Genomic DNA, 23,416 nt, shown 5'->3' on the forward strand with positions numbered 1-23,416 from the left:
ACTGTGTCTTGAAACATCTTTCTAGCTCTTTTCTATTGTCCCTCTTGGGCTTCAGTATTCTTACAATTGTGCACTTCATGTTGTCCATCATTTCCCTGAGATCAATTTCAATTTTTTTATTTTTTAACTATTTATTCGTTTGTGTATTTGTATTCAATTGCTCTGTACTCTAGTTCCCTTATTGTTTCTTCTGCCTCTTCAAATCTGCTGTTTTGAGACTCTAGTGTGTTTTTAATTTGATCAACAGTATCTTATTTCCATAAGATCTGCTATTTTTAATTTACTATTTCAAATTGTTCTTTGTTCTCTTCTAGAGTCTACTTGATGTTCTTTATATCTTTAGCCATCTCATTAAAGTTATTTTGGAAATTTGTGTATACTTCTTTAATTGCTCCAAATTTTGTGTCTCTCATGGCTTTTTAATTTGTTTGGCTTGTCTGTATCATCTATATTCTTCAAGTACTTTATGATTTTCTGTTGGTTTAGAGGCATTTGCTTGTCTTGATAGGGTTATTTTGGAAAATATAGGAAGTTTTGAGAATTTATATATAATTTGGCTGAGCTACAGCTTGCTAGAGTGCAGTTTACCTATCCTACCAGCAGGTGGAACTCTTGATCTGCCTTTTACCCTCAAGTTGGTCTTCATCAAACTTCACCTGTGTGCTGGGTGGTGTCTTAACCAGGTGAGGAGCCAATCAGTGCACCAGTTCTCCATGTGCAGAAGTGACTGGGCCCTGTGCAGTTCAGCAGGGAGTCCACTCAAGAGCACCCTCCAGTTCAAACCTGCCCTACTCCCTGCCTGCCATGTGCCCACTAGCCTCTGGGGTGTGGGAGGGGTTCCTGATGTGCTGGTATGGCACACACTCATCTCCTCGCTTCTTGCTGGTTCACCCCCAGGCTTCTGTAGGGGGAGAGTAAATGTTACCTCCCACATTCTCTCATGGGAGCTCCCGGCCATCTGGCTGTGGAGGATCTCCTCCTCAGCTAGCTGCCAAGGTGGATGCACAGGAGTGGAGAGCTGCTGCTCCCTTCCTCACTCAGTGGCTGTCTCACTGCTGCTGGCCCCGGGAAGTGGTCCTGGCCTGAAAAAACTCACCCTGTCCCTCAAGTCACCATCTCTCCAAGTTTTTGCCCACGTCCCCACCACGTACTGTAGGGGCCCCTCTAATGCTTGTTACACCCTGAAACTGCAGTCCCGGACATCCTCCAGCCCCTCTCTAGTTTTTTTCACAGAGTAGAAGCCTGTTCTGCCTCACCCACTCTGTCATCTTCCTTGAAGTCCTTTGCTAAATAATTTTAACTTATTTTTTCTTCAAGTAGCAGGACAGTTTCAATTGGAAAAATAATCAGAGTAAATCTAAGAATTTTGCTTTTGGGCTATTGAGAATTTATTTCATTTTTAACATGTTACCTCTGCCATGTTATGTAGTCATTTTCCTCATTTGTATGGTGAAAGCATGGAAGGTCCTGGACAGCTCCAATATCCCATTATTTTAGTATTATTTGGGAGGAAATATCAACAATGTCTTCAATAAGTAGGCTGAATGCATTAGTAATTATTTCATAAATTTCTTACTATATATGTACATATACTAGTTTAAGCTTTGCTCACAGCTCTTTCTTACTGAATTCTGACTGATACCTTACAAGAGTAATGGTATTTTTTTTTTTATTTTAAAGATGATAAAACTGAAAAGAAACATATTGTGATTAAACATAAGGGAAAAGATTTGAGTGAGTAAGGAGGTTCTGGGAAAAAAAAATCAGCAAACCTTGAAAAATTGACTAGTTCTAAGAAGGGAAAAGCCTCAAATCCAATTAACAAATTCAGGAATTAATCTTTAAGATGAAAGTCTAGTCAATAAACCAGAGAATCAAGGAAAACTCTTTACTCTTGAGGCTTGCAGTGAACACTGAACTATAATTTCTTTAAAATCACCCCTTTAAAGAATATTCCTCCCTAAATAATGCTACAGAGTATGTTGTGTCCTGGTAAGGAACCAACTTCTCACTCAGCCTCCATCCTCCGACAGCCCCTTGAATCTCAAAACTTTGTCTTTCAGAGATTGGTGAATGGAGCCCTTAAAGAACAGTGAATAATCTGTGCTTTGACTCACGGTGAGCCTCGGTTCAGTTTTTTCAGGCTCTCACATCAGCTCATCTTGACCCCAACCAAGGCCACTTGTTATGTCACCTGAGAGACCCCTCAACAGACATATGTGTGTTGCTTAGCTACCATTTATAATTGTAGAAGAATGTTTTCCCATTACTGAAATTTTTTTCAAATGCTAAAAAATGTGGAATGGGGAATGTTCGCATTTATATTAGTGAATTTTACGTTTTTGCTTATTTTGGGGAGTGGTAAAAAGAAAAAAAAAGCAGAAATACTGATTTCGATATAGCTTCTATTTTATTCCATTTTCCTCCAAAAGTTCTAAAATGTTTCCAAAATTTTATATGTATACTTTAACATATTCTGAAACAGAAGGTTAGTTATTCTTCTGTATTCATTATTTATGATAATTAATGGAAATAGATTTTGCATTTTGAGTGATCAAGAAAAATAGTCATCAGCCTTTGAATTTCTATTATAGCTTTAAGTGTGAGTGAATGCATATAATCTTGGCATTTCAGATGTGCTTCAACAGATTTGAATTCACATAATTATTTGAAGGCAAATATACAACATATCAGACTTTAACACATATACTTATATACATATATACCTACTGTGCCAGTTTGGATATATTATGTCCCCCCAAAGCCACGCTCTTTAATGCAATCTTATGATGGCAGACATTAATCTTTCGGTTGTTTCCATGAAGATGTGACTCAATCAACTGTGGGCAAGACCTTTGGTTAAATTATTTCCATGGAGATATGGACCTGCCCATTCAGGGTGGGTCTTAATTAAATCACTCAGCATCAGAGAGCAGCTGAGAGAGACTTGGAGAGAATCGAAGAGCTGACACGGACACTGACACTTGTAGATGCTTGGAGACGTGTGGAGATGCCAGCCCAGAGTTTATTCTGGAGAAGCAGAGAGACAGAAGCCCAGAGACACTTTGGAGAAAGCCATTTTGAAACCAGAACCCAGGAGCAAAGGACCAGCAGATGCCAGCCACGTGCCTTCCCAGCTGACAGAGGTGTCCCAGACCCCACTGGCCTTTCCTTAGTGAATGTACCCTCTTGTTGATGCCTTAGCTTGGACACTTGTATGGTCTTAGAACTGTAAATTTGTAACTTAGTAAATCCCCTTTATAAAAGCCAATCCATTTCTGGTATTTTGCACAACAGCTTTAGAACACTTACATATACATATATACATATTTGTGTATATACAATATATGCACATACACACATATCTACATGTAACTACATGCACATTACATAGAGTTATATGTAATAGAAAGGACTCCTAAAATAAAAGGCAAGTTTACAATCAAGAGGAAAGCAGGGATGCTCTGTTTGATTGCAAGGATAGAAAATGTATCTTCTTTCTAGCACAGAGAATTGACAATAGAAGGTTATATGGGAAAAACTCTATCTATTGCATACTAGGGACTAAAAAAAAAAAAAAAAACAACTCCATTTTGGCTCCAAGCCATCATGGTAAAATCACTAGTGTAAAAAATGAAGGGAATAGGGGTAGAGAGTCTAATAATATTTTGTAGGTAGATGGATACAGTTTATAGTTTTTATAATTCAGTATGAACCAAGAACAGTTCCAAGTGCTTTTACAAATATTAATCCTCACAACCTCCCTTGGAGGAAGTGATTATTATTATCTTCACTTAACATATAAATAACATAATACATAAAGAACCTGGAGACAAACAGGCAAAATAATTGCAAGGACACACAGCTTCTAAGTGGTGACTCTGGGATTTGATCCCAGGCATTCCAAGTCCATAACCTGGGAACTTAAAAGCTATAACATTCTACTACATTAAAAGTGGACATGCAATTAAATTTCTGTTTTTTGTGTTGCTAAAACCACATGTCTACCTCACATTACTAGGTAATAGCAGACCCTTCTTTACAATTATATTTTAATTAAAGTGTTACAACAGTGATACACTATAGTTGATTTATCATCATGTTATTTTACTATAATTTCAGCAAATGAGGTTAGTGTTCCTTAGCACAAAAGATATAAAAAAAAGAAATAAAACATATCCTCACAGTCCCTAACTTCACCATTCTCACTCTTCATTTCTCAAAGACTTCTTGTTAGAACATCAGCCCCTTTGAAGGTGGCCTGTTTGCCCTTAAAATCTCCTCCAAATGTCATTCATTCATTTGGTCATTGACTGATTCAGTCTTCTAAGCATTCATTGAAGAAGAAATATTAAATATCGCCTATGTTCTGGATACTCTTAAATTAACTTTATTTGAAAAAGTAAAGCTTTGGGTGGAATTTGGGGCTTTGCTAGAGAGTTGGGAAAGGAGTTTCTGGGACACCTGGATGATATTGATGATGCCAACAATGACCATTTCTTCCTAAGATGATCCTGGTAATGGATGTAGAAGGTCAATCAAAACAGAAACAAGGCAACACTACCAGTTGGTGCTTAATAGGTGCTGGGCCATGTTCTAAAGCCCTTATGCATTTTAATGTTTTTAATCCTCATAACAGCCATAGGCTGTGTTATTACTGTCATGCTTTTTAAGAGATGTGGAGGCTGAGTCTCAGAAAGACTAAGTAACTTGCCAAGGTCAGACAATTAGTAAGCACGGAAGAGGGTGGCCTGGGCCTGGTGTCGAGTCCTATCCCCATGCCGTCTGCCCAGCCAGAGAGCCGTCCTCATCCCAGGATATTTCTTGACATCCCAGAAATGCATGGCTTAGTAACTTTTTGTTTCTTTATCATTTTTAGTTTTAGTTTTGACATGTATTCTTGTTAAACTTGTTAAAATACAGTGTTGGGAGGCCCAGGAAAGTAAGTTAAATTATGAAATGTTATTTCACAAAATAAGGGCTATGATTATTTTCCCAATTATGAGATTAATATTCTTTAATGCAGCTTGAAGGAATTAAATACACACTAATTTATTTTGTATGTTCAGAGTTGAATGAAGAAAGTTTACTTGCCCTTGGAGAAAGACTTTGATTAATTATCACAGTGCTGCCATTTTACATAATTTTGTCATGATCCACATTAATAAACTCACCAAAAGCCCTGAAACCACACAAGCAAAGTCAACACTGTTTCTCTGCTGTTCTTGTTTGGCCATATGAGTGTAGTTTATATATTTAATAAATGTAATATATTTTAAGAGCTGGAATTTTAAGTTGTTTTAAGCTGTAGAGATCCATATCTAGTCTTAACGAAGACATACTTCAAATTCATATTATTCCAAAATCTTGTTGCATTTTAGTGCTTTAGATAACTGATTTATGATATTAAAATGAAATTGCCATAGACATCTTATTTGACCCAATAAAGGTGCATGGATAATAAAACCAATGCTTCACCTTAAACAGGATAGAAGCTCCTCTTATAATATATTCCACCTGTCTTAGTTTTGCTAGCCGCTGCTGCGAGTACTTGCTTCCCCCGGGTCGGAAGCGTTCCGACTGGCAGCGATCCCTGGCTCGTTGTCTTCTCCTTTCCCTTCCGAGTTCCCGCCCCTGGCTCCCACTCCCCCCTGCTTGCTCCCTGTGAGGCTTAGTAATAGGATGAAGCCCCCCCTGGTTCAGGGGCCACACCTCAGAAAACATGACCTCATCTAGAGGTCCTGTTGATGGTGGGCTCACACCTCCACCCCCCGGAATGGGAGTAAGATCAAGAGACCTGAAACCCCACCCACCCCGTCCGCACACACGGTGCGCCCAGTCCCCAGCTTCAACAGGTGCAGGGCCATGAAATCCCCTCCTTGCCTAGGACATCGTGACGCTCAACCGCTAGTCCACACAGCGCTCCTCTGTTTGGAACACCCTTCTTTCCTTTTACCAATTTATTCTTGCTTATTAAGATATCTATTTGCTGTTCAGAAGGAAAAAGGAAAATAAAACTTAAATAGCTTTGAATTTTACTTTATTTTTAATGTTCTGCTATCTCTCTCTATTCTACCCTCTCTTTACTTTCCAAAATTGAAATCATACTACTTCTGTAATCTGAAAGTATCACCCCCATTCTTTTTATTATTGAATCTCACCTCTTTTGAAGAGTCAGCTTGTTTTTCTTTTCTGATTTTAGGAAATGATTGCTAATCATTCTTCCCCAGTGCTTTGCACTACAGTAGAAAATCTTCATAACAGAATAATATAAATACTTTGTTATTTTACTGAAACAATAAATACCTAAATATGTGCTCAATGCACAAAACTCAAATAATTTAGGTTAGTAGGGTGGTAAGCAGTCTTGTCTGCTTTTCACCATGCCCAGTTCCTTCCTTGGAGGTAGCAGTGACGGTTCAGTGTATTGGGGGAAATGCCCCCAGATCTGAGCACACCCATGTGCACACAAAATATACACCCCTGAACACACCCAGGCCCACACTCGTCCTCACACACACACACACACACACACTCAGTTTTAAATTGTGAAACTTTATTATTTAAATATATAAATAGGATTTTCTGTGTGTATTTCTGTGTGATTTTTTTCTTTGCATAATATAGAGATTTTTGTACATATCTGTAGTTGCAGATTTCCTTCATTATTTTTAAGTCCTATCTGGAATTCATAAATGATGAATGCATCATTATTTATTTAACTAATCCTTGATTGATGGGCATTTAATTTTTTCCAAATTTTCTCCCTTCTAAATAATGCTTTGATGAGCTTTCTTGGAAAAGGATCTTTGCATTTATGAGCCGGTAAGTTTGTGGGATAGATTTCCAGAAAATGAATGGCTGTGTCAATGTGTGCATGTTTTATACAACTTGACACATTTAATTTTTTCCCATAAAAAGACAAAAATTTGTACCCCTATTAACAGTGATGACAACGTCCATTTCTCCTCACACCTGTCAACCCTGGATGATATTATGTCTTCTGTTTTCTTTTTTTTTAAGCAATCTAAGAAAGGAAAATATTATTTCATTTTTTTAATTTGCCTTCATCCAAATATTACCCTAATTAATAATAGTTTCATATATCCGTTAGCCATTTGTAATTCAGGATTATTTTATGATCTCCTATCCATTTTTCTGTTGGTTTATTTTTTTCTTATTTACTTGTAGACACACTTTTTATTATAAAATCAATCCTTTGTTTATATATTGCAGATATTTTTGTTTGCTGTTTTTGTGTCCAGCATACATTTTACATTTTTCTGTATTCAAATCTATCAATTATATGCTTTGTGTATTTTCAAATATCTGTCTCCCCCATATGCCAGATCATAAAGATGGTCTCCTGTATTTTCTTTGTGTTTGTGTGGGTGTGCATGCATCGGTGTGTGTGTGAGAGATTTCACCACTATTCATTTTTAATGGGACTCATTCAGAGCTCCCACTGAGTATTTTCAACCCTTCCTCCCAGCCCCTGTCTCCCTTATTTCCCTCAGTGTATGCCTATGAACCGGCTGTTTTTCATTTACTTATTTGCATTTCCACCCCTGTGAGATTCTTGGATATAAAGTGACCTTCTTATTCAGTGTTACCCCCTGCCTCTCCTGCAGTAATTGTCACCTAGTAAGTGCTTGTCCACAAATTAACATTAGAATGAATAAAAACAAAAACAAAAGAAGTAAGTGCACCTTGCTCTTAAATTGGTTCATTTATTACTTTGGATAGATAAAGACTAATCATTTTGAAACCCGCATACTATGCCCATATTTTTCCATGTCCTTGTTGGAAACACTGGGAGCTCTTGTCTAGGTGGACATTTTATGCAATACGGTATTTAAAATAACTCTAAAAATTAGAACTTTAAAGCAAATGTGAATCTTCTGATTATATTTACTTTGACCTAGCTAGACCTCTTCCTCCTGCCAAATTATAGCATCACTTACCAAATCATTGGTAGAAAATGCTGTTATAAAACGTTCTTATACATGATTGCTCTGACTCCGGCACGTGGAACCACCAACCACCAAGGCCAGCGGCTGATGTGGCCGGTTAGCCAGGCGGGCAGGTGAGAGGAAGAATGAGATCACAGCAAGTCGGAGCTGCGTCTAAGCCACCTCTTTGCCAAGTACTGTTGTATAACGGACAAATTCTTAAGTTTCCTAGGCCTCGAATCCCCCACCTGTAAAATGGAGAGTATCGTACCTATCCTGTAAGCTTATCAGAAAGATAATAAATAACATCTAAATCATACGGGGCAAAGCAGGGGCTGGCTGAGTGAATGGTGTGTTTTATTATTAGCTTTTGCATGCCTCCTTGTGACCTTGCTGAAATTGTTATGTCAAAGAAGATAAGCATAATCTTCTCCCACACTAGCCTGGTAAGTGCTAATACGATGATAATCATTCCTGAATAGGACCTTCTGCCTGAAGAATCATGAATTAAAATCGCCTGCAAATTGCATTGCTCTTAAAGCAGGAGATTGAAATATGAAATGAGGACGTTAAAGTTATTCAAATAAACTTAATTGGAAAAGTCTTTCTTCTATTATTTAAAAATGAATCAGAGCAAAGTTAAAGTTGAACAATCTTGGAACGTTTGGTTCCATTTTCAAAGGTAGAATTACAGGGTTTGCAGTGTTCAACCAAGTCTGCCCATCTGATGGGTTAGCCATTCCAGAGGACTATAATGCTTGTGGGTACCCAGGAGGAGAAGGCAATGGCCAGAACCTGCCCCTTTGTCATATTCTAACAAAAATAGCAGACTCTAAACCCCAACATCCATTTGAAAGCTCCAGATTTTAAAAATCAAACTGAAATGTGTTTTGAACATCACTTTGCAAAATTCCCCAGGGCCATTTTGATTAATTAACTGTTTCGCATTTCAAAAAATGACTACTGAACAACTAAGAAACAATGTTAAAAAATAAAATAGGAGTAACTATCTGAGCTTAGTACTGCATTTGCTGTTTCTTTAAAATTCATTATTGGGGTTGGGGAAGGGCAGGTGGGGACTTCGAGAAAATAGAGAGCTTTATCTTTCAGTCCATTTTGCCATGAACTACCTTTTTCTTTTTTTATCTATAAGCACTTGGGAAAAGTGGAAAGGTGCAGGCTGTAAATGAAGAACATCTTCCTTCTTTAATAGAGTGGACTATTCACTGCCTGGCTCTCAGAAACCTTTGTGTTTAGTCTGTGAGGCTGGGAAGAAGCAATTCTTTCAGGAGATTGTCTCCTACTGGTTCTCTTCTTCAGATTCTTCCAAGCAACTCATAATAAACATTTTGCCAAACAGCAGTAAATTTTTTACTCTAGCCCATGTGTTTGCTTTGTAAATCATTGCAAAATCTGTGTGTTTACAGATTTGGCTCCACCAGTTGTTGAATTGCATAAATTTCTTGAGTTGCTTCTCTACACACTATTAAATGTATTTCCCTAAAGAACTGAAAATTAAGTATATTCAGAATGTACCCAAGCAAGACTCTCATTAGCAATAATGGGAAATATGTGTTCAAATGAAAAATGGAAAAATAAATCCATCCTGAGTAAAACTTGTATAGCATTACTGGTTAAAAGGATGTGTTTTAACAACACTTAAATGTATCTGTCATTATCTGAGTTATTCAGGAGTAAATATTTATTATAAAACAGAAAAATGATAATTATTCCTATTTTTAAACTTATAAATTTTGTACCTCTACGATTTCTGTGCAAAGTTTCCAATACTAAAATAAAATAAAATGACATTGTAAATTAGTTCTCATTAAATAACCCAGAACACTAATTTCAACATAGGAAAAATAGTTCTGGGAAAAAACAAAATGAAAATAAGAGCCTCGTTGCTCCACCTCCTGAGCCCAGGACATAGGAAAACTCAGCCTCCTTTCCACTGGGACTGAGTGCCCGGCATCCTCGAGGCCCTCCAGCGTGCGTGGCAGAGAGCCCAGTTTTTGTGTTATGTTTCACTGGCTGTTTTAAGAATTGCAATGTACACCTTTACTAGTTTTCCATTCCTGCTGTAGCAGGTCATCCTAGCATGCCTTAAATATAACACAAATCCGCTATAGCATGCCTTGAATATAACACAAATCCGTTATATTGGTGTTCTGCACGTCGGGCTCTGACATGGGCTAAACTCAGGATGCCTTCGGGCTCCGTGCCCTTCTGGAGCTCCAGGAAGGGTCCACTGCCTTCCCTTGTGCATCCTCCGGAGGCCACCTGCCCGGCTTGCTCACGCCCCCTTCTCCACCACCACAGCCTGTGTCCTTCTCTCAGTGCTCTGACCTCCTCTTCTGCCTTCTTGTCCACTTTTCAGGACCCTTCTGACCACATTGGTCATGCCCAGGTAACTGAGGATGATCTCCCTATTTTAAGGTCAGCTGATTAGCAACCTTACTTCCATTTGCCACTTTAACCCCTCCCTTCCATGCCGCATAACATAGTCAGAAGTTCCAGGCGCAAGGATGTGGACATCTGGGGTGGGGGGCATTATTCTGCCTTCCTCAATAACCTTAATTTTTCCCAATCTCCTTACAATCGTCTTCATGTAAAATGCAGAAGCTTTGCACAGGATATGTACATTTACCCCATGTCCTTTATGTTCTATTTCTCATACATTAATAAACTCACAAGGCAGTGTTTTTATTTTTTCCTTCAATATTGATGCATATTTTTTTAAAATAATAGGAAAAATGATCTTTCATCTACCTGGTATTTGGGTATTTGCCTTTTCTGATGATCTTCACTCCTGTCTGACGAGCTGGCATTTCCTCCACCAGAAGAACTTGCTTTCACAAGAAATTTTCTTAGTTTTATTTCATCTGCACATATCATTTTTAATGCAATTTTATTGAGATATACTCACATACCATATAATCCATCTGAAGTATACAGTCAGTGGCTCACCGTATCATCATATAGTTGTGCTTCATTGCCACAATTTTCAAACATTTTCATTACTCCAAAATAAAAAAAAATTAAAAAAAGAAATAAAAAGAAAACCAAACCATCTCATACCATATATCCCCCCCATAATTTATATATTTTTGTCATTATTTTATCAGTCGTCTGCACTTACACTCATTAAAGAGAGGTCAGTCACTAGGTTTTCCACTATCACTTGGTCACACAGTAAAAGCTATATGGTTATACAATTATCATTAAGAATCAAGTCTTCTGGATTACTATTCAACAGATTTAGGTATTTCCTAAATCTGTATTAGAATCTAGCTATTCTAATACACTAGAAACTAGAAAGGAATATCTATATAATGCATAAGAATAACCTCTAGATTGACTCTTGACTCGCTGAAGTTTTATTTTGTTAGATTTCTCTTCCCCCTTTTGGTCAAGAAGACTTTCTCAATCCCACGATGCCACGGCCAGGCTCATCCCTAAGAGTCATGTCCCATGTTGCCAGGGAAACTTATACCCTTGGGAGTCATGTCCCACATAGAGGGTAGGGCAGTGAGTTTATTTGTAGAGTTGGTTGAGAGAAAGAGGCCACATCTGAACAACAAAAGAATAATTGTTAGTAGGCTTAGACTCTTCTATACAGGAATAAGTTTTATAAGGGCAAGACCCAAGATCAAGGGTTTGACTTATTAAATTGGGATTCCCCAAGGCTCGTTGGAATATCGGGAATCCCCCCCCCCACCCATGTTTTTGGAGAATGTTTTTGCTGAATATAGAATTCTAGGTTGACGGGTTTTTGCCTTTCTCTTTCAGCCATTTAAAAATGTCCCCTTCCCTCTCTTTGGACCTCCTTAACTTCTGATGAGAAGTCAGCAACCATTTTAATTGTTCCCCTGTATATAATATGACACTTCTCTCAGGCTGCTTTGAAGATTTTCTCTTCATTCCTTGATTTTATGCAATATGATTACTATGTGCCTAGACATTGTTTTCTTCATTTTTATCCTTTTGGGGTTGTTTGAGTTTCTTGAATCTGTAAATTTATGTTTTTCACCAAACTTGGGTACATTTTGGACCATTATTTCTTCAAATGGTTTTTCCCTGACTCATTTCCTCTCACTTGTCTTCCTGATACTTTGTGCCTTGTGATATTGTTGCTTAAATATCTGAGGTTCTACTAATTTTTTTCAAAATATCTTCTGTCCTTTCTTCAGATTGGAGAATTTCTTTTGCTGTATCTTCAAGTTGACTTCTTCTTTCTCCTCTCATCTGCATTCTGTTGTTAAGCCCATTCAGTAAAATGTTTTAATTTTAGCTATTTTATTTTTCAGTTCTAAACTTTACATTTTCATAGTTTCTATTTCTTCGTTGAGATTTCTTATGTTTTCATTTATTGTGACCATATTTTTCTTTGTTTTCTTGGGGATAGTTACAATAGTTGCTCTAAAGTCCTTGTCTGCTAAATCCAACATTGGAGTCATCTGAGGTTAGTCTTCATTGAATCGTCATTTCTCTTGAGAATGTGTCATGTTTTCCTGGTTCTTATTATATGAAGAAATGTTGAATTGTATCCTGCACAATGTACAAGTTACATTGTGATGACTGGATTCTGTTATGATCATCGAAAGATATGTTTTTTGTTTTAATTTAGAATTCAGTTTACTTAAACTCTCTACGTTCAGTTCTCGATTTTTTCCTCTTTTAGCTAGATGTTTGCAGTCTGCCCCTCCATGTGTTTCTCAGAGCTCTGCATGGAATTTGAGGTCCCTGATTCAGGCTTTCTTACTTTCCCACAGGTCTGGTCACTCCAAGAACTGTCACCTTTTCCTGCAAGCCAGAGTTTTAGCCACCCCATGTTATAGCACCATGGTCGCCAGCCATGGTGGTCCTTCCTCCCAAGTTTTGGTTCTTTTCCAGAATATGCCTGTTTCTGTTCATTTTTCCAAATTGAAAGGTGGCTGTCCATTGTACTTTATCCAGAGTCATAGCTGTTATCTTCAGGAGGGTTGTTATATAAAGAAGTTTCTTGGCCATGGTGGTTAAAGACATTGGGCAGAACAAACTTTTCCTCTGAATTCTGATTTAGTCTCAGCCTCCTGGAGAGTGTTTTAGGCCCCTTGTTATTGCCAAACGGGGGTTGGTATGAAAGATAAAACCTCTTTTTCATTCCGGTTCCTATGTACCGACAATGTGTACTCTGTCAGATAGAATGATAATTCCCTAAATTGCCAATACTGCTGGCTAAACGCCGTCTGCCCCAGCTCAGTAAATACCAGCCTCACAGATGTAGGAGTCTGTCTTGGGAATTTCCTCTCCATCGTGCCTCATGGCCAATAATCAGCATCTGTTGAATTTATTTTTGTGATTTCTCTTGAGACTGTGCTTGCCTCTGATCTGACCTACTGCTCAGTCTTTTCTCTCTAAAACTTCCCAAGGGTTCTCAGTCTCCCCCTGGGGATTGCCATGGTCCAGACGGTGACTTCCGAGGCCGTGCACGCAGTCCTCACTCTTTCATTAGCTGTCCCACACACCCATGCGCTCCGAAAGTGTGTCAGCTTTGTTTTGCTTTATTGCCTGTCTCTCCCAGTTAGAAGGTAAACTACAACAAGGTGACTTTTTCCTCTTTTGTTCACTGTCAAATCTGAAGAACCTGGAGCCAGGCAGATACTCACTATGTAATTGTTGAATTAATCCAAACAAGTACACCGTCTAGTTTTCCCATTGCTCCTCCCTAGCTGAATGATGTTATGAGAGAATAACTCAGGAGAACAACACGAACAAACAGGACCAACAAAGCACAGATCTTAATCTGTTTTACTCCAAGATACAAATCATATGTGAGATACCTCCTTTTAAGCATTTGCAAATCTTTGTATCAGTCACATTGCTTTATATTTCATTATTATGGGCAAAATCTTAAATCTGAATAATTTAATCACCTTTTAATACAATATTAATGAACCGATAGCATTTAAAATAGCGATTTAAATAATGCAAGTATGTGAAACAGAAATATTACTATATTCTGAAACTGTTTTCTGATATCTTCATCTTTTAGCTGTCTGCTTTTTTGTGAAAGACTCCAGTATAAAATATCTTAGATTCCTAACTGAAGTTAATTTTCTGAATGGCAAGTACATTTTATTATCAGTTTGGATCATTGCTTTTGAACTGATTTTTCTCTCTTGCAGCTGTCTCTAGAATAATGTGAATAGGAAATATTTTACTGGAAATAAGCTATTATCTCCCTAGAAGTCTCAGATCCCAGGCATCTGTTATCCACCCATGTGGATTATTACAGCAGCCCCCAAGTCTGCAGAGCAAAAAGTTAAACAAACCAAGTGTGAATGTATAAATATATATGTTCGGGCTGTGGTATTTTACCCTCCCCCAACCAAACTTCTCTCTCGCTGTAGTCTTCTGTATCACCCTAGCAAAACTCTTACAAAACTTATATGTACCCAAGAGAAGCAGCTATGAGGAAAATAAACTCACAAAGGACAATTTAAAAATAAAAATGTTTTTTTCCAGCTTCCTAGTTTAAAAATACCATGCTTGTTGAGACTTGTAAGGATTAAAAATAACCCTTAAGTGGAGAGATTGTGTTATTTTAAGATCTGTTTATCTGGAATCTTTTGTCAAAAATATTTAAGAGTCAACATCCATATTTCAGTGGTTATTTCTTATAAGTCATCAGATTAGCTCCACCCCAACTGCCTCATATACACAAAGTTAACCATTTCCTGCATGTGCTGTATAGATTCAAAGTCCATCTTTATTTTGGAAAAGAATGACAATTAGAAGATTTCCTATAAAACTAGACCAGAAACTCAGAGCCAGTGTTCTATTCATGAGCTATCTCTTATTGGAAAATGTGTGGTAAAGAAACCCTCACTAGTGGAATATTGGTGTGAAATACAAGTGTAAATTTAAAGAAGTAGTTTTAAGGTTAATTGATTTATAACTTTATGACAAAGTTTAATTTAGAATTAATTTAAATGTAGTAATAAGAGGCTTTACTGGGAATTTGTAGTAATAAGACAGATGTATAGGAAAACCACTGTTTAATCAAATACACTCAACAATAGAAAACGTTTCTGGTTTTTTGCTCCCATAACAGAGCATGGTGCTCACTCTTTAATGGACTCATTTTCTTCTCGTGTGTTTGTAATTCCCATATTTTTATTACTTGGAATCTCCTTAGTCCTCGACTGGTAAAATGATGGCTAAGCGTGACCCCACATCAGAAACCACGCAGGGAGCCTCAGCCACTTACCAAGGAAAAACAAGAAAACAACAATAACAAAAAATGTTCCTTTCTCTACCTTTGATTTGACATTTTCATATTCCTCTCAGTCTGTAAAATACACACAAGCACAACATATTTAATTCTAGCAAAAGGTCATTGAGTCTTAGGAAGAACCAGGAAAAGCCCTTGTGTGAAGCTGATAACAGGCTCGGGCAGGAGCAGGAGGGGCACGGATGTGGTCACCTCTTGGTCAACATGCATCTTATCTTCGTGTGGCCCACTCTCTCCTTTGGCAGGCAAAATTGCTCCATTGATCTTTAGGATCAATAAGTGATTTCTCTACGCAACCCTCTATACTTTTCTGACCCATCAGCAACTTAGAAGAAAACTAGACCGAACAAAACTACAAAAGAAAGCAACCAAGGATTTTTAAATGCCTGTCTGTTTTCTCTTTTTATTCTCTGATTATGTCCAGGCCACTACACCTGATCCCACGTGTGCCAGTTTGGATGTATTATGTGTCCCTAAATGCCATGTTCTTTGATGCAGTATTGTGGGGGCAGACATACTAGTGTTGATTAGGCTGGAATCCTTTGATTGAGTGTTTCCGTGGAGATGTGACTCAATCAACTGTAGGTGAGACTTTTGATTGGGTAATTTCCATGGAGGTGTTACTCCACCCATTCAGGGTGGGTCATAATTGAATCACTGCAGTCCTATAAAAGTGTTCACAGGCATAGGAAGTGAGATACGGTAGGTTAGTATAGGCTGGAGTGAAATGGTGACACATCCCAGAGTAATTTGGGCAGATAATAAAAAATATATTTATAGCCTCCCCCTCCCCAGCCCCGAGGATCTGGGGGAAGGTGCGGATGTGTTGGACATCCTCACCTGGACTGGTGTTGATGTTGTCACAAACATTGGGACTGGCGGTTTGATGTGCTGAGCCCTCGATCATGGGACTTGCCCTTATGAAGCTCGTTACTGCAAAGGAGAGGCTAAACTTGCAAGTAATGGTGCCTAAGAGTCTCCCCCGAGTACCTCTTTGTTGCTCAGATGTGGTCCTCTCTCTCTCTAACTGAGCCATCTCAACAGGTGAACTCGCTGCCCTCCCCCCTACGTGGGACCCAACTCCCAGGGGTGTAAATCTCCCTGGCAATGCACAGTATGACTCCCGGGGATGAATGTGGACCTGGTATCGTGGGACTGAGAGTAACTTCTTGACCAAAAGGGGGATACAAAATGAGACGAAATAGTTTCAGTGGCTGAGAGATTTCAAATGGAGTCGAGAGGAGGTCACTCTGGTGGACATTCTTATGCACTATATAGATAACACCTCTTAGGTTTTCATGTATTGGAATAGCTAGAATTAAATACCTGAAACTACCAAACTCCAACCCAGCAGTCTGGACTCCTGAAGACAATTACAGAATAATGTAGATTACAAGGGGTGACAGTGTGATTGTGAAGACCTTGTGGATCACACCCCCTTTATCTAGTGTATGGATGAGTGGAGGAATGGGGATAAAAACTAAAGGACAAATGGGGTGGGATGGGGGGATGATTTGGGTGTTTTTTTTCACTTTTATTTTTTATTCTTGTTCTGGTTCTTTCTGATGTAAGGAAAATGTTCAGAGATAGATTGTGGTGATGAACACATAACTATGTTATCATACTGTGGACAGTGGATTGTATACCATGGATGATTGTATGGTGTGTGAATGTATTTCAATACAACTGAATTTAATAAAAAAAAAAAAATTAAAAAAAAAAAGTGTTCACAGACAGAAGGACGTGCTGCAGCCAAGAGAGACACTTTGAAGAACACAGGGGCTGAGAGCGGAGCTGGAACACAACCCGGGATCAGCAGACGCCAGCCACGTGCCTTCCCAGCTGACAGAGGTTTTCTGGGTGTCACTGGCCTTCCTTCAGTGAAGGTAAACTCGTGTTGATTCCTTAATTTGGACATTTTCATGGCCTTCCAACTGTAAATTTGTAACCAGATAAACCCCCTTTATAAAAGCCAATCAATTTCTGGTATTTTGCATAATGGCAGCATTAGCAAACAGGAACACCATGTAAAATTATTCTTCTCTCTCAGCCCTTCAGGATGAAGACATGGTCTTCACTTTCTTTAGAAAACACCAAGTAAGGCTTGGAGGGGAGGCTGTCAAAATGCTCCTTTCTCTTTGGAGGTTTTTGGTTGTCCAGATCACAAGAAGCAGAGTCTCCAACAGTCTCCCAGGGATGAGAGAAAGAGACAACAGCTCTGTTGATGACGGAGTTGGTGCTTTGGAGCCAAATGTTTACTTTTACTTCGTCCAATTTTTATAGCTCATTTGAAACAGCAATATTTATCTTATCCCTTTTGCTGTCTTCATAAAATAATGCAAAAACCAAGGTACAATGAAGTGAGTGTCACTGCCAGTTGCCCAAATCCGTTGTTACTGAGTTGGGATTATAATTTAGGATTGGATATGATTTTGACCTCAGTACTGTGTCCCCATCCCTCGCGGCACAGCCCGCCTCTCCTTTGGGTGCCTGCTGACTTTAGGCTGCAGCTGTGGGCCCCACCCCCAGCCTCTCACCCATCCCCCAGCCTGCGTCTTCCAGGCCCCCTCTCTGCCTCCACCACGAGCCCTCCTGAGCCCCCTCGGCAGACATCCTCCCAGGCCAAGCCCCTGATGAAGTGCTCCCAAATCAAACATGAGCATCCCCCCATCCCAGTCCCCATGTTCATAAAGATGATTTTAGCTAGGAGGAAAGTGGTCTGACATCTGTAGGATGCTGTCGGCGATGGGCTGACTGAACGCCGGCACTGGTTGCTTGTTGAGCAGGAACTATTAGACCACAGATGCTCACAGTGAGGCCACAGTGGTGGACGTGTCGGAGCAGGTCTCACTGCCCGCTCAGAATGCATCCTAAGAGCAGCGCTGTACGGCTGGGCGTTCCATTGCTGACAGCGTGCAGATCCCCGTGATTTAATCAAGGAGGGATTCTAGCAGGAAGAGCAGGTGGTTGAAGGATGCAGGGGTCGGTGGGGTGGGGAGTAGGGGGAAGGATGAACAGAACTGAAGGTCTACCTGCCCACTGTCAAAGAGAGGGGCAGCCAGGGAGCGAGTTACAGTCACTCTCCCTGCAATGGGCTTTTTATTAACAGCCCCGATACAACAAAATCTCTGTTCTCTGCTTTCAGGGCTCAGGGAGCCTCTTAGAGGTTTCTCTTGTGATGTCTGCTGATGTCTGTCACTCTAGACCTGTGTTATCAATCCAGTGGCGACGAGCTACCGAGGCAGCTAAGCACTTGAAAGTTGTGGGTTCGATCTGAGATTGTCCATGTGTGTGATGTGCATGGGATTTCCAAGGCTTTGTGCAAAAAGAAATAATGAAAACTATCTTATTAATACATTTAAAAATTGCTTATATTTTCAAATGATAAGATTTTAGGCATTTTGGATTAAATAAAGTTGACTATTAAAATTAGTTTAAGCCCACATCTTATTTCTTTGGACAGAGATGAACTAGAGTGAGGAAATCAAATGCCTGTTTTACTGAGCAAGGTAAACAGGCCAAGTATGTATGATGCAACATATGTGAAGAGATAAACAAAGTTATTCAGTGTAAATCCCTTTGAAATCACCGATGTCTTTCAGGGGAGACCCTTACCTTGAATATTAGGGAAAATCATCAAAGTCAATTTTGAGTTTACTGATATTTGTGTGCTCCATTTCTGCTGGGAACTTAATCCTAAGAAAAAAGCCTAAAGATTACAGAATTTAGGAACCTCTAAACTGGGACTAGGAGTTTTTTCATTCCATAGCTAATTAATGAATAACTTCAAATTGAATAAAGTTATGATTTGATTGTAACAGAACATTTGTATCCTCTTTAAATTACCATTGTTTATACTGAAAACCCTGAGAAAATACTGTAAACAGGTCCTATTGGAAATAATTCGTAATATGATCATCTTTGTAATATGCTGTTGAATTATTCATGAAGATACTTTCTTTATTCGTGATTTTACACAATGCTTCAGGAGGAGGTTTGCAAAATGACAGCACTAATGGGTGTCTGGTATGAGAACACATCTTTTCAGAAAAGGTGTGTGCTGCTATTTCATTTAAATGGCTTCATTTTGACCTTTCTGTTGATCGACTTGAGAATTCACATGTTCACAAAAGCAGACTTTGTTTTATGGTTATTTTATGAAGAGGATTTTTTTTACACAATCTCATTTTAAAGTGCAAACTCAACCTTTGCCTGGTAGGAGAGAGAATAGATAGTTACTTAGTATCCTGCCTTGTATCGTTACATAGTATACTGTCTTGCTTCTCGAGAATTTAACTTGAAGCAAAAGCCATCATCTATCTTTCTCTTCAAAAGTTCATTTTTGTCTTCATTCACTTTGTTTCCTTTCCTAATTGAATGTCTGTGACTACCAAAATCCCCAGCCAGATCCCTTCAGCCATGCAGATGCGATGCCTTTGAGAGTAAGGAGCCGTGAGATGGGCTGTGATTGGCAGGAGCTGTGTCTAACAGAAGGGATAAGTGATGTGAGTGGCAGGTAGAAAGCACATATTTAGTAAGGAAACAATCATCCGATGCTTTATATTTCCAAACTGTGCCCTTCTCTTTGTGAAACCCAATAATCTCCATACCTGAGCCATAAAACTTTTCTACTGTAATAGAAAAATAAGAATGAGCAACTTTTTTGAAGTACTTTTTCTTGGGGATGTGGGTAGTAATTTATCCCTCTCAAAATCTGAAAAAGAAAAAAAGCGTAAACAAACAGCTCCTTTTAAAACTAAAACCAGTAGCAAAATAAATAAAATTGTGCTTTTTTTTTTTTTTTTTTGTAATTTTACTTTAGCCTTCAGGCACTGCCTGTTAAAACACAGTCAGCAGTTATTTTGTTGAGGATTCGGGTCTTAACGCTAAGCCAGGGATCAGTGCTTTATCTCTCTGTGTTTACATAAACCAGAAGAGGAGAAGTTCAATAATCCCACATCACTTAATAACTTGCAAACAGAATAAAAGTAAATAGTTCCTTTTTCATATATCATAATCATGTTGGTTTATAGAGAAAACAAATTTTCTTCCCAATGCTTAGGACACAGTATGAAAGCCAATGATATGTGCTACATTATCTTTGACTTCTTTTGGAAAGAATATCTTCCTGCTTGCTTTTTTTCTGTAGCCTTCAGCTGTGTTTAGACCTGGCCTCATAAGGCCTTAAATACCCAAGGCAAAGCAGTGGGTAAAGTTTGTCTTTCTGCCCTCTCCATTGATTCTAAAAATATTTCTCAAGCATCTTCTTTGCACCAGAAACTCTGCAAGACGTTACAGATGCAGAGATGAATGATATCAGATTGGTACAGGGGTACGTGAAGGTGAGTAAAGCGTTAACTCTCATTTGTATATTACAATGGATGCTGAGATGGATGTGTAGTGCACGCCCACCCTGGGAAGGAGACTTGGGAAAGGCTTTTCCAGAGAAAGAGAGAAAGCCGTGATGGGAGTGATGGAATGGAGTGGAGGCAGCCAGTGGCTGGGATGGGAATTCTAGAGCTGGGCTTGTAAGTACAGAGGAGAAGAAAATGCAGAAAATAGGTATAATTCCTTGCTCTCCACTTGTTTCTAATACAAAGTTTGGCTTCATCACTTAATTAGTAGTTGTGCAGTTCTAATTAATTACTAACACTGTTATTACTGAATATTAATTATAGACTCTCTGCAAGGACAGGGCTATTGTGCTTTATCCTTGCTTGACAGCCGTCCAATGTGATGATGTCTTGATTTGGGGCAGAAGTCTGGAAGCTGGGAAAGTTCACCAGCAGAAGATGGCATCACTCAGAGAAAAGAAGTGGCTGCCCTAAATCCTCAGTTCAGCAAATAGCCTCAGTCCTTAAACATTCAGCCCCTCTTCTGAGGTCAATCCTGCAGTGACACTGTGAAAACCATCCCAAAGGTGACCCCATGTGTTTCCCCCGGAATGTTTTCTTGCCTCCCCACCACATGGGGTAGAAAATTTCAACTTGGACTAAGCTCCAGTTGAAGGAAGATGTTTCTTTCTCTGGGGAGATTCACAACATGTAGGGAGTGGCAGGAGATTATTGTGATAAAAATGAAATAGTTGGAATGTGTCCATCCCAATAAAAGAGGTCATAAAGACTCCAATTACATAGTGCTTTGCCAAATGGGAAACCGCCTTCAGCTGGCCCAGAGGACAGAGGTTACATAGATTCTATTTACTTATATGAAGAAAGAAGAAGGAAATTACTTTGCCATTCTTTGGGGCTTGCCCTTTTTTTACTTCTGACTAATAGAATACATGATTTACTAGAAAGGACTTCAAATATTATATGTTTTATAGAGCCGTAGTCACCTTTCTTAAATTTGGGAATAGGTAGGAAAATATTCCCTGTTGTGATTTTCCAGTTCTCTTTGAATCCCTGATACGTGTCAGGGAATGATGTGCCTTCAGAAGTGTCCAGAATACGTATAGCAATCTTACCGAATTTAGTACAAACAAAAAAGTCCCAACGGTCTTTAACTTTGAACAGTGTTTTGGATAAAGGAAAATTGTCCTGACAGAAATATAAGTAAATATTGTGACTGCCTTTCTCATATGCATGGTACCCCAAAACTGCACTACACATGTTTGGAGGTGATTAACTAGTCATTCCCAGCTAGCAATATGTCTAGATGATATGAATCAGAGACGTTCTGCTTGGTATCAGATAGACTTTCTGACACTGGAGAAGGATTGAGCAAGAAATTCTTGAGCATTTATAAACCTCCTTGTGGCTTTCACTATATTCCACTGAAAGTTTATGGATAAAAAAGAGGCATCTGTGTTGTTATGATTGCCCTTAATTTTGCAAAGATTGTAACTCTGTTTGCCATCAAGTATGGTGATCCCTTGTCCATTTGAACCAGGAAATCTAAACCTGTTTTAGGCCAGGGACCATGTCTACATGGAAGGCTGAGACGTGGTGAGAGCCCGGCCTTCCCGTCCCCATCGCTGGAGACCCGGAGACCTGGAGCCAACCCAGGGTGGAGGAGAGCTGGGCCACGGCTGCCCCTTCTGCTTTGAGACTCAGCTCTCTGGCATTCACTATCTTTCCATCATTTCTTAAATGCAAATGAATGATTTCAGTGAATCCACAGAGCCGTAGTTTTCTACGAATTCTTTTCATCGTGCCGTCAGACCACTCCCAGTTAATATGGGCAGCTCTGGAAGGAGTCTTGCTTGGGCTTCTGGGAAAGCAGACAGGCTGTTCTGGTCCCAGAGTAGCAGAGGTGTGAGGGGCTTTGGAGCATGGACCCAGGACACTGCCTGAACCTCATCGTGGTCTTCATGGTGGAGGGGCAGGGGTGGGGTGGAGAGTGGGGCTGGCACAGGGCATTGGACAGGAATGGAACTCTCTACACAGTGGGCATATTCTAGAACTTGCCTTGGACTTTGTAACCAGAGTATTCATGCTTAACTGATGCTAAACACTCTGTTCACATCTTGAGATTTTTAAAGGTAACTATTGGGAGCCTTTTGGAGACAGTCCCTAGTTGATAAACAGATTGCATCACAGACTCTTATAACTTGGTGAAATGGAGTTTGGGGACACATAGTTTAGAAACAGACTGGTGTGGGGTTAATTAGAATTCCAGGTCAAAACCTGCAAATTGCTTTTGTCCATCTGTACCTCTGATACATGCTGATAACGGGAGAACACTGGGCTTTAATCTGCTCCTTTCAAAGTGCTTCAGTTTTGTGTGAGTAGAGACCAACGACCATCCTACAGGCAGAGACCAAGGAGGGGAGACACGACCTGTAGCTGTTACGGACACAGTTTACCATCTGTGTTTTCTTGCACAAGTGTCCAACCTTGGTATTTTCTTCCCAATATTTTGAACATCTTCACTAGCATTATAGTCAAGGAAGCAAGTTCCTTGATATGGGTTTGTCTTTTCCTCAAATTGTATTTCTCACTGGGCAGGTATAAATCTGTTTGCATAGAAGAGCGAGGCGGGGAAAAGAGCATCGTTAACCTCTTTTAAAACAATGTCAAGAGGACTGGAGAGCACCCAAGTACACGAGTCTTGCCCCCCTTTCATCAGTTCTTGAAGAAAGGGCTTTTTCTCAGAAGTGCTTTTCCTTGGCAGCTCCTTTTATCACTTGCGTCTTTCCGAGGAACGGAGAGATCATTTCCGAGGAAGGTATCTGAATCGCCTC

At 39.4% G+C, this 23,416-nt stretch overlaps 1 protein-coding gene across 4 annotated transcripts in view; it reads left to right on the plus strand.

Moving 5' to 3' along the window:
* The window catches only part of TRPC4 (transient receptor potential cation channel subfamily C member 4), a 233,831-nt gene that overhangs the window by 144,601 nt on the left and 65,814 nt on the right, over window positions 1–23,416 (plus strand). Inside the window, exon 1 of one of the 4 annotated variants that reach the window (XM_037800480.1) lies at window positions 20,395–20,573. The exons of the other annotated variants lie outside the window; for them this stretch is intronic. Within the exon in view, the coding sequence (XP_037656408.1) occupies window positions 20,538–20,573 (36 nt within the window). The 5' untranslated portion in view covers window positions 20,395–20,537. Of the gene's footprint in view, window positions 1–20,394; window positions 20,574–23,416 lie in introns of those variants that run through there. 4 annotated transcript variants of the gene reach the window in all.

This window comes from Choloepus didactylus, chromosome 12 (genome assembly GCF_015220235.1).
Source record: "Choloepus didactylus isolate mChoDid1 chromosome 12, mChoDid1.pri, whole genome shotgun sequence".
NCBI lineage: Eukaryota > Metazoa > Chordata > Mammalia > Pilosa > Megalonychidae > Choloepus > Choloepus didactylus.